The 12500-nt window shown below is 42.2% G+C and overlaps 1 protein-coding gene across 2 annotated transcripts in view; it reads right to left on the bottom strand.

The window, feature by feature from the left end:
* LOC143025027 (uncharacterized) overlaps positions 1–12500 on the bottom strand; it is a 311509-nt gene that overhangs the window by 273518 nt on the left and 25491 nt on the right. Inside the window, exon 1 of one of the 2 annotated variants that reach the window (XM_076184637.1) lies at positions 560–1307. The exons of the other annotated variant lie outside the window; for it this stretch is intronic. Coding sequence (XP_076040752.1) covers positions 560–570 — 11 coding nt within the window. The 5' untranslated portion in view covers positions 571–1307. Of the gene's footprint in view, positions 1–559; positions 1308–12500 lie in introns of those variants that run through there. 2 annotated transcript variants of the gene reach the window in all.

Here is a 12500-nt window from a genome sequence, read left to right as displayed (position 1 = left end):
CGGTTTCAGACCAAGAAACTCATTTCCCTTTCCCCAACCTAAAAACATGGTACTACATCTCCTATTTTTCTAATAACGATAACAAATGTAGAAACATTTTGACTAGAAATGTATCTGTGGTAAACAGAATTTTGGGACATGAAAAATAAGCAAAAAAGTCGTTCTGAATTCTCAATAAATTAAAAGATGGATCTACCAATCACCAATTTATTACTAAGTATAGTGAACATCACTTGAACAACGAAATGATCATTATGAGCCATAAAAACTCTGGACCACAAATTGACAAAAAGTCGTTCTGAAGTCTCAATAAATTCAAAGATAGATCCACCAATCACTAATTTATTACTAAGTATAGTGAACATCACTTGTACAACGAAATGATCATTATGAGCCACGAAACTCCTGGACCACAAATTGAAAAACTGAGAATCAGTGATTTCAGGGAAGTATAGTCGATGCTATCGTAATAAATCGGCCACGTCCTCTCATACGTTCTCTACCAATAAGAAAACAGGTTCAGGACAGAACTTCGGGTGGGAAATGCGTGGCTACTTACATGAGCGTCATTCTGGCGAGCTGTGTGGGAAGACCTGCTACGGACAGACAAAGGAAAGCGATACGAAGGATGAACCGTCGGTTCTTCTTTTGGTGTCGTTCTCCGCTTATGCTCGTGTTCCTCCTGATGTCTCTCTAGCCATCGACCAGCCTAATGGCTTCCTTCAGTCAGTTTCGTTTCTAGCCTTGATGCCTCTGTCCCCTCTCTACAGCACAAGCCGATGAAGGGGTGAGATCGAGCATCAAGAGGCTTGTACAACCGCCACGAAATCACCACTATTCAACCCACAACCACTGATAAATCCTCCGTTTCCGATGGAGCCACAACAACAATAAAAAGAGAAATCTCAAGAGCCACTTGTTTCCGCTGGATCACTGACATTAGTCGGGTTTTTTTGTTTTGTTTTTTCTCGTCTCGACCGATTCGTCGTCGTCGTCGTCGTCGTCGTCGTCGTCCTCTTTGCCTCTGCGGTCTGTCCGCACCTCTTGGACTTAGCTTGCAGAGCTCGTGCCCGCCGCTAAGCTTTTCAAGCGACCCAGCGTCGCTGACTGACTTTCCCACTCCCTCTCCACCTGACCCGGGACAACTCCAGTTCTGATATCAGCTCGCCGCCCTTCCCCCGTTTAATCACAATCCAAAATGACAGCGGAGGTGGCACTGTGATTAAGTTTATAGCAGTGCCACGAGGGATGGGAGGACGGGCGTGTGGCTCCCCAACTGACCACTGTTGACACTGAGGAGAAAGAGGTAGTGGAACCGAGCTCAAAGAGCCAGACTGCCTGCGGACAATACCCCCCTTATTCTCAGTGAGTTCCACACAGCTCTAGACAGTGCCCACATAGCTATTTAATTACGAGAGTAAATGCTACGTATTTCCTTGTTCAATGTTCATGTAGAACAGCGAGAACTCTACAGCATTATCATTTTGTTTTGGAAGACCGGTGAAGTGTGTTTTAAGGGTACCGTTTCCTCTGTCGTTCTGTACAAGGTCGTTTTTTATCGTAAATATTGACTGTTGGTTTTCTGCATCTCGGACATTCGCCTCCATCACTCCCTCCCTCCACGCCTCCCTTTCCTCCCTCCCTCCCTCCTTCCCTCCCTCCCTTCCTCCCTCCCTCCATCTCTTGTTACTCCCTCTTCGTCTTTGTTTGCGGCCTCCTCGACTAACATATCCTCTCAAGTAGTTTATCCATCCGAACAACGTCCGGTCTGTTTGTTGTGTAGTTTGTCTTAAAAGCAACAATCCGTTTTCTGTCCACTGGGTGGTTTGCGCTCATGGCTGACACTACCATCACAGCCGCCGCCTACAACGCCACCAGCCCCCTGCCACCAGCCCCCTACCGCCACCTCCTGGCGACAGCCGACGCTTCCAACGCCGACAGAGCGGCTGTTGCTGTTGTTTTACGTCCACGGTTGCTTCTGGGTCCCCTTGATTTCATTGGAACATTTTTCCACATCGGTTTAATTAATGATTGGCCCTCAATCACGCGTTCTTTCTTTCTCATGACCCATAGTTTCGATCTTCCTCCCCTCTTCATTAACTTTTTTTTTCATAATATTCATAAATTTGTTAGTTCTTCACCGGTCCCTTCCATTCACCCCCCTCCCTCCCATCGCCCGTGCTGTCCCCTCCCCCCCATCCCCGATGCAGTCCCCCCTCAACCTTTATCAATGTCCTTCGTCCCTCTTCTCCATCCCCCCCACCCCTTTCTCCTTCTCCTCCACTCCTTCTGCCCTGCGTTACTACACACATAAGATGCGCTCGTAAGTCCTTAAGAGAGAAACTTCCTTCAGGGGCTTATATCATATTCCTTATGAAAGCTTGCTCGTTTCCTTGCACTCGTAACTACAGAAACAACTGGACACGCCTATTCTGGCACGCATGCACGCACGCACACATACATACACATGTACACACACGCACTCGCATACATACACACATATACACACACACGCACGCATGCGCGCACATACAAGCACACATACACACATACATACTCATACACGCGTGCACGTACAAGCACACATACACACGTACACACACACACACTCGCCCACATACACACGTACACACACACACACACACACACACACACACACACACACACACACACACACACACACACACACACACACACACACACACACACACAAACATCCCTCCCCCACACACACACACATACAAACACAAAGATAATCACAATTCACAGAATATCTACTTATATTGGCATGATTATAGTCACTGTACAATCCACATATCCGGCGACTGAAATGTACTCAAAAGCATTTTTGAGTGGTCGGCCGAGAAAATGAATTTAATTCTGGCAAAAATACGTGAAGGAGGGAAAAAGTAAAATGTAGAGTACATAATCGAAGACTCGGGGCCCCTAAATTCGCTAAGAGTAAGGCAGAGTTTGGGTATCAAGTGAAGCAAAACGTCACTGGAAAGTTACTAAGTTCATGTAATCAACAGACATCGAGCAGAATGGATTTGACTACATCTCTTCTAAGATTGAGGCGCTTGAAAGGCTATTAAAATTATAACTATAATGACAATAGCAATAATAATGATAATGATAATGATAATAATAACGATAATGGTAATAAATGATAATGATAATGAAAATTATAATAATGATAATGATGATAATGATAATGATAATGATAATGATAATGATAATAATAATGGTAATAATGATAATAGTAATAATAATAATAATAATAATAATAATAATAATAATAATAATAATAATAATAATAATAATAATAATAATAATAATAATAATAATAATAATAATAATAATAATAATAATAATAATAATAATAATAATAATAATAATAATAATAATAATAATAATAATAATAACAATAATAATAATGATAATAATAATAATAATAATAATAATAGTAATAATAATAATGATAATAGTAGTAGTAGTGATAGTAATAATAACTAAATCGAAATATGTAAAGACTATTAAAACGGGAGGAGAGTCGCTGTAAAATACTTCGATCTGACTTTGTGATAATGTGATTGAGTGTATGACAGAGGGACCGAGAACACAAGTGTAATAAAAAGAAAATAAGAAAACATCAAAAGAGTCAGACATGAATTTCATGAGCATCGAACGCTCGTACGTACTGAAATATAGATAAAACAACAGTGACACCTACGCTGATCAATGGAGTTTTGGCGTTTATTACCAGAACACCGCGGCGCTGGTGATAATGTATTTCCGCCACTACGACAAAAACGACGAAACATAGAAGTCTGTATCTTGGGAATGTACATCAAGACGTATGACAATAAAAACTATATGGAGTCGACGAAGGATATATAATCACTATGATTATAACTATTCAAAGGACACCAAATCCTCTTGGCTCTTGTTTTTCTATTAAGAAACGAGGTTCATATTGAACATCCAAATATCAAGACTAAAAATTCACTTTTTAAGAGACAGTTCAGAGTTAACTCCCAAAGCAGTGTAATAGAATATTTACTTAAATTCTATAAATCAAGATCTTGAATTAGACATTGCAAATACTGTAAGATTGCAAGCTCAGAGTAAAGGACTTTTCTCATAGATAACTTACAGTAGAAATGAGAGGACTAGATATTTGACTAGAAAATTCTGTGTTAAATTGACAGAGTATTCACGATGTAAAAATGTTATAATGCAGATAACTTTATGGAACCAAGTTAATATAACTGCATCATACCTCTTTCATGTCCACTTCTTACTTTCTGTGCGCCACTATACAATAGATATTGTTTTTATAGAAAAACACGAGTATATATCATGACATATCGTACCAAGTAACAAAGTTCTTTTGCATCAACGTAAATACTTCTAATTTTCTATTCTACACAAATACTTGTGAAATATGTGACGATGATTTAAAATGGTTTGAGAAGTAAGGAAGTTGGATAAAGAAAAATAGAATTTGAGAAGTGTTGCTTTTTTATGGAAAGATCTATATTTCATACACCCAGATCTGACCCATTCTATCCCAGAACTCTGTAGATATATCATACAACGGGGACAAATATATCTTAATAATTGCTGATAAGCTCGGATGACCTATAGTAGAACAAAATTTATTGTAAGTTATTGAAACCTGTATTGTTTAATCGATGAGACCTTCATTCCTTTCCATGTTATAGAACTAATTCTCTCTACTTTTTAAATGAATCAATCAAAGCTAAGACCTTTGGTCGAGTTACTTTAGGAGAGTTTCAACGGAAATAACGGAAATAACCGACAAAGGTTGAGTCAAGTGCACCCTTCAGGGAACTATTATAGCGCTGAAAACACAAAGGAGTATTCTAAGAAGAAGAGGCAGAAAAAACATAAGCAGGAGAAAAACAACAACAGCAACAACAACAACAACAACAACAACAACAACAACAACGACGACGACGACGACGACGACGACGACGACGACAACAACAACAACAACAACAACAACAACAACAACAACAACAACAACAACAACAACAACAACAACAACAACAACAACAACAACAACGTGGTGGCATATATGTAAGTTGTATCCTGCCAGACACGCAGAACCCCACACTGTTGAGTCAATCGCCTCTCTTCGTCAATGTCTTCTTCAGTAAACACCCAAACGGCGCCTTCCTCGTAGCTCTCCGACTTCCCCTGAGGTAAGCATTTTTTTAATGTCCTCGCAACGCGATAAAAAAAAAAATCCACTTCATATGAATGGTTTTCATCGTGGAGACTTCGTTCTAGAATTTTAGATAACATCCGACACCACGCAATGATGTTACACTCTTTGTTCCTCCTTACATCTTCCACGTTGTCCCCCCAGACCAACATAAATCCTTCTACATAGATATTACACGGTACCGTAACTCGTTCAAAATGGCAACTGACAGACGCTGTTCTTTAGACAACCAAGTGCGTAAAAGAATCCGCAAAAAGAGAACAGCGGTCCGGAAATCGCTCAAGAAACCCGAAATTCGCGATACGTGTCCTACCGACACAGACAGCTGATTCTCTCCCTTCTTCACTGTCGCCTTCTGTCTCGCCAAATCACGAGTTCACGGCAATGGCGGGCCCGTGACACGTCACCCCAACCCACGCTCACTAAACCTCACCATTACTCTCCGAACTCCCTCCTCCAACCTCCCCCCCTATCCACCTCATCCCTTCCCATAATCACACAGACACCCTAAGTACTTACGTAACACCTTTACATTAACACATCACTGCGCACGACCACAGCTGTTTTAGAATCACCATAGAGGGAGTTATGCACTCGTTATTTGATTTCAGATCCCGAATCTTCTCGACTGGGAGCATAATAAGTAGGAAGATGCGGAGGGTAAGACCAAGGGAATCATAAAAACCATAAAAAAAGTAATTTCATAATAAGAAGCCTGGGTAGAAGGACAACGCTGCGGCAGAAGAAACAACGCAGATAGCTATGAAGTAGTCGTGACCCAGGACAGTTCGCAGTTTGCGCGCAGACGCAGAAGCTTTTCTGAAAAACCTCTTCAGTGCTGGGAAAGATTCTACGTCTAGCTCACCCATCTTTTTCAAGGAAACGCATTCCATCCACCACCCCGCCCCTGATTTAAAAAAAAAAAAAAAAAAAAAAAAACATAAGCAAGCAAGCAAGCGCTTTCTCCTTTCTCACATACACCTTACAGTCCCCCATCTATCTCTATCTCTCTTTTCATCTCTCTATTAATCAATTCTTTTCTCTCCCTTCCTCTCACACATTACACCCTCTCTTCTCCCTTCTCTTCTCCCGATCACGGCCAAAAGTGTAACAGGCTGGGTACTTCTTTCAGTCCACGTACTTGACACAACCCCAAGCTCACCCCTGACCCCCAACACACAGCCACAGACACAGTCAAGAGCTCTTCTCTCGTGCAGAGATTCAGGAATTCTGTGAACCCGAAATACGACAATTACGTACATAGCATTGGCATTATGCATTACGTCCCAGCGTACGTCTTCCAAAGGGGACCAAGTGGCTCTGTGTGTGTGTGTGTGTGTGTGTGTGTGTGTGTGTGTGTGTGTGTGTGTGTGTGTGTGTGTGTGTGTGTGTGTGTGTGTGTGTGTGTGTGTGTGTGTGTGTGTGTGTGTGTGTGTGTGTGTGTGTGTGTGTGCGTGCGTGAGTGAGTGTGTGCGTGCGTGCGTGTGTGTGTGTGTGTGTGTGTGTGTGTGTGTGTGTGTGTGTGTGTGTGTGTGTGTGTGTGTGTGTGTGTGTGTGTGTGTGTGTGTGTGTGCGTGCGCGTGCGTGTGTGCGCGCGCGTGCGTGCGTGTTACAGGGACCGGGAGAGAGAAAGAGAGACATATAGATATATAGGAAGGGAGAGAGGCAGGAAGAGAGGGATAGAGAGAAAGACAAAGACAGAGAGAGATTGGAGGAGGGAGAGTGTTTGGGGGAGGAAGGGATTTTGCAGTCATCAATGAACATTCTGTGTGTATATTTAGACGAACAAAAAATCCCCTGAGACGGTAACTGAAAAGTATTTGAGGGTCTAGGTGGGAGTAGAAGAGAATGATAATGTTGGGATGTTAAACAACGAAGCGATATCTATAACACATAGATATACATATATACATCATTCCTCTGAAGAAGCTACAAGCGAAACCGGTCAGGAATAAACTCGGAACGAGACCCGTGACTCTCTTTTTCCACCTTTTTCGACTTGTCACTATGTCTCAACATACATATATACATATGAAATATCCTCAGCAACATTAATATAAGTTTATACATACATAGGGATAGAGAGAGTAGGAATCAGAGCAAATCCTTACACACAAAATTGCTGTGATGTGATATGATTTAACGTCACAAACTTCTCCCATCAGAAGGCTTGGACGGTGCCCCTTACAGAGGACTTTATAGCGTGGAATTTAATGAACCATTCCCTTGGTTCAACTTCGCCGGTGGCAGGATTCGAACCGCCATCCCATCGACCTTCGCCGCATGTAACGACTCCTTAAACCACTCAGTCAGCGTTTGAACCAGGGAAGGGGAAAGGCTGAGGAAGAACAAGGGAGTTACTGTAAAGCGTAGAGATTGTGAGGAAGAATAAATTAATTTTTTTTTTTCTCTAACCTCTTCTGCAAGAGTTCTTGTCCAATGCTGAAAAAATCTCGTCCGACGATAGGAAAACTCAATAAATAGTTGAATAAAAGAATGGGTAAATAAATTCATTAACAAAAAAAGGCGTCTTCAAGACAAAGGCGTAATTTAACGTAGCCTTGTACCTCTGAATGAACAAGATGGCCTAACATTAAGAAGACTAAAATTCGAACTTTGCCTCTCCACAAAGAGAAAGAGAGAGAGAGAGAGAGAGAGAGAGAGAGAGAGAGAGAGAGAGAGAGAGAGAGAGAGAGAGAGAGAGAGAGAGAGAGAGAGAGAGAGAGAGAGAGAGAGAGAGAGAGAGAGAGAGAAGGAGAGAGAGAGAGAGAGATAAACTCTAGCTGTAATCGTGACCAATTTTGCATCGCACGAAACCTAAAACCCGACCATCATTAGCCAGATATTGAAAAATCTCGACAAACAAACGAAGCCACACGCGCCCACCACGACTATGTACGCCGTACGCACGAGGCAGGAGTATACAATCATAATATTACGATTACATTCGGGGCCTGTAGTTGTTTATATGTACAGTATAATATGCCTCCATGAACCACGTTGCACGTTGCTCTCTACCTATTCCTTTAACTCTCTTCATACTCTGTTTCCATGTTCATTTACCTCTTCCTTTTTTTTTTTTTTTTTTGCATGGTGTATAGGAAGAGGGAGAGATAGATAGATAGATAGATAGATAGATAGATAGATAGATAGATAGATAGATAGATAGATAGATAGATAGATAGATAGATAGATAGATAGATAGATAGATAGATAGATAGATAGATAGATAGATAGATAGATAGATAGATAGATAGATAGATAGATAGATAGATAGATAGATAGATTGATATAGGTAGATAGATAGATTGATATAGGTAGATAGAGATAGATAGATAGAGAGAGAGAGAGAGAGAGAGAGAGAAAGAGAGAGAGAGTGTATTGGGGGGGAGTGAGACGAACAGGAAGAGAGGAAAGAAGGAAAGAGTGAGAGGGTAGACATTAGAGATGATAACCAGAGATGGATCGAGGCATAACAGAATACATTGTTGGAATGTGGGAAGAAGAAGTTCCTGCGAAGAACGAATGAACCCGAGGCAAGAGTCGAGGAAATTAGTTCCGGCGAAGAAGAATTTGGGGAACAAAAGACAAAGAGAAAACATGGAGAGAGGGTTCCGAAAGAGGAACGATTACTATGAGAAGGGGATAGTGTTGCATGTGTGTGTTCTGGATTAGGAGAAGTGTGGCTGTGTGTATGCGCGTATGTATGTATGTGTGTGTGAATGGGTGTAATGTGAGCCTATGCATTGTATGCGTGAATGGATGTGTAGCTTACACATGCAAACGCGAGACACATGCGTTCGGAATCGTGCTCTGTGCCGGGGGAAACAATACGCATATTGGGGGAGAGCACATCAATATACTGCAGTGTGGCGAAAATTAAAGCTGCCGACACTACAGCACTCCGATGTAGCTCTGTCGATCTGGTTTTTCTTGTTGAGCTTTGTTGGCGTGCGGCGCGGCCGCCGATTGGCTCCCGGGGAGGTGGGGCAGGCGCGCTCATTGGCTGGCGCTCTCAGATGGCTCCTCGGGGGTCGAAGCCGCGAAGAACGGGCGAGCAGTTCGAGGGCGTATTGTTGCGCGAGGTGATGGTGTTATTGTTAACAATGGAGGAGCGCTGATTTAACAAGAGTCCAGAGGAAGTGTCGAGGAAGGAATGAAGGAAGAGTGTTCTTCCATGACATGATCTCTCTCTGTCTCTCTCTTTTTATCCATCCGCTTCCATTCCATTTAATTTTTTTTTTCTGACGTTTCTGCTTCTGTTGGACCTGCTGGCAGATACAATGGTGTCCGGTTCGCCCCGTTTGCATTCTAGGAAGGTATGAACAAGAGCCGGGACTATTCAGAAGCTTGACATGGAGACACAACAATGAAGAGAGCAGCGAGGCAGCATTTGTTGTTGAAGGAGAGAAGTTTGTTGTATTTGATGCAAGGAAATATAAATAAAACAGGATATTCGGGGAGAAGACAAAGACTTTCTCCTCCCCCACTCCTCCCTCCTCTTCCCCCCCCAACACCTCCTCCTCCTCCTCCTCCTCCTCCTCCTCCCCTCCCACCCTCACACGAATGCATATGCAAGATTGTATAACGAAAAGAGAATTCTTTACATATACGTTCATATACAAAACTGTATGAGTATTTGCCTACATGTATATATATACATAGAATAGTATAAGTGTTTACTTGGAAATAACAAAGGATGTAGGAAAATGTTTGTGTATAACTACATGTGATTATTTGTCTACATGCATATGTACATATAAATTTCCATGTACACACTTCCGCAGACAATCGATTAAAAAATTATGGAAAACAAAAGATCAAAGCAGCATTCAATTTGGTTCCTAACGCAGCTGGTTAGGAGAGGAAATGGTGCCTGGATATTCATATACTTATATTCACACACACACACAAAAGCACACAAGCACACACGCACATACGCACATACGCACATACACATACACATACACACACACAGACATACAAATACACATATACATACACATATGCGTATACATACACATACACATACACATATACACATACACACACACACACACACACACACATACACACACACACACACACATAAGTACACACATACATTTTATGGAATAATATGTAGAATTCGGGAATCCTATGGACGTAAGGCATTGATTCTCCACACATTAGATTTCTTGATCATTAATCCCATTTTGCGATTCAAATGTATCCGTGTGAGACACCAATTTCCTAAGAACGCTGTCACCTTTCTAGTTACACACTAACGCCACACGTACATCAAGTCCTTATGTGATGATTTGATATGGTTTAACGTCACAAACTCCCCTTATCAGGAGGCTAGGACGGTGCCCCTCACAGAGGACTTTGTAACGTGGAATTTAATAAACCTTGCCCTTGGTTCAACTTCGCCGGTGGCAGGGTTCGAACCCCCATCCCCCTCGACCTTCGCCGCAAGTAACGACGCCCTAACCCGCTCACCCAGCGAGTTTCCTTCAAGTTCTTATAGTTCTGAGAAAGATATAAAAAGAGACTCACGAAGGATTAACTTGTAGCACTCTCTGAGAGAGACACACACAAAACACGATCTCTTCAAAGAGAGAGAGAGAGAGAGAGAGAGAGAGAGAGAGAGAATAAATGTTAATATTAAGTTTAGCATCACGTGAAGGCTTTCCTCCAAGCCACTGTTTATGAAGTGACTTCATAACGGCAGCAAAAGCTCAACGCTCTACGATTCGTGCCTACGACTGTTTTCCCTCCCACTATGAAAATATAATTGTTCTCGTTAAGTGCCTCGAAATGGCATCGGTGCCAGTGGGCGAGAGGGGCCGGGGGTAGACGGGCCGGGGGTGGTGTGATCAAGCGAAGGAAGCACCCACGAGAGGCGCCACCACGGGATTTGAGGCTTTGTTTGTCAGTGCCAAGAAGAGAGTTGCAGTCGAGATAATATGCAGTTGCAATTGTCAAGAGGAAGGAGTCAAGAGGGGAGGAGGAAGACACGGAAAACGGACGCATGTGAGTATGATGATGAAAATATACAAGACGAATACGAACGCACATAAAACTCCCGGTGAGCCCGTCTGATATGTAAACATATAAAACTTCATTATACTATTCACATAATATTATGAAATTTGTATAAAATCATTATTTGCGTTTGTGTTGTGTGCGTTTGCGCTCTCTCTCTCTCGTGTGTGTGTGTGTGTGTGTGTGTGTGTGTGTGTGTGTGTGTGTGTGTGTGTGTGTGTGTGTGTGTGTGTGTGTGTGTGTGTGTGTGTGTGTGTGTGTGTGTGTGTTCACATTTCAGCCACGTCACATATCGCAATATTGCGGTAATGAATTTATTTCATATTTATTCTTCACCGATACGCTGAACCAGTTTATACGGCGGACGTTTATATCCAAATATTGAATAATTTGTAACAGACAGAGTGTTTAAATGTAGTGGTATTTTCGAATTCAAATGTCAGATAAAGGGCTTTGGCTTAACAGTCTCGTATTTACTATATAATTAGGGACTTTTGTTTGTATATTGTTACGCCTATAGAAAGGATTTGTAAGCACGTTCTCCCCCCCACCTCATTTCGCAATAGTCAACAACGAAGGTTCCTATTGAACCCTTCACCCCCATTAACCTTTCCTCGTTTACCCTCGAGTCCCCCATCGTCTCCCGTGGCAAGAAGGAACATGGAAAGAAAACACAAACACAACGCAGAAAAACTTAAACAATCGCCAATATCCAACACTCCGGTTCACAAAAATGAAGGTCCTCACAACAATCAATAGACGGTAGTGGACTTTGGCCTCTATGCCAGGTTCTCGTAAGGTCCGTTCAAGTGTGCGAGAGGCAGACGGCGAGGGCGACAACGTAGTGCCCTGTAGGACCCTGGGGTTACGTTCGACCTCGATACAACGAACAAGGATTCTTATCGACTTAAAACTAACATATTCAACCTTAGTATCTCTACATTCTATTTCCTTCTATTAACCGAAACACATGTTAACCAGTACCTCTGGTTTATGTCACAATGGCACGGAGATCACGGTTGTTTTATTGAGTCTCCAGTAGGCTATATCAACTTACAGGCTACAGAACACACCAAACGATAAGGGAACTCTAAGTGAAACCTTTGTCTCGGCCCAGAAATTTATGGTGATGATTTTGTTGGTGCGGTGCGTGTAAATCTTGGAACGCTAAGAGTCTATTGACTGATGGGTCGAGGGGTAAGAAAGGGTGGGGAGGGGA

This window comes from Oratosquilla oratoria, chromosome 4, assembly GCF_046742065.1.
Source record: "Oratosquilla oratoria isolate Oo_2021 chromosome 4, ASM4674206v1, whole genome shotgun sequence".
Lineage (NCBI taxonomy): Eukaryota > Metazoa > Arthropoda > Malacostraca > Stomatopoda > Squillidae > Oratosquilla > Oratosquilla oratoria.
This window is presented reverse-complemented; position numbering and strand designations above follow the sequence as displayed.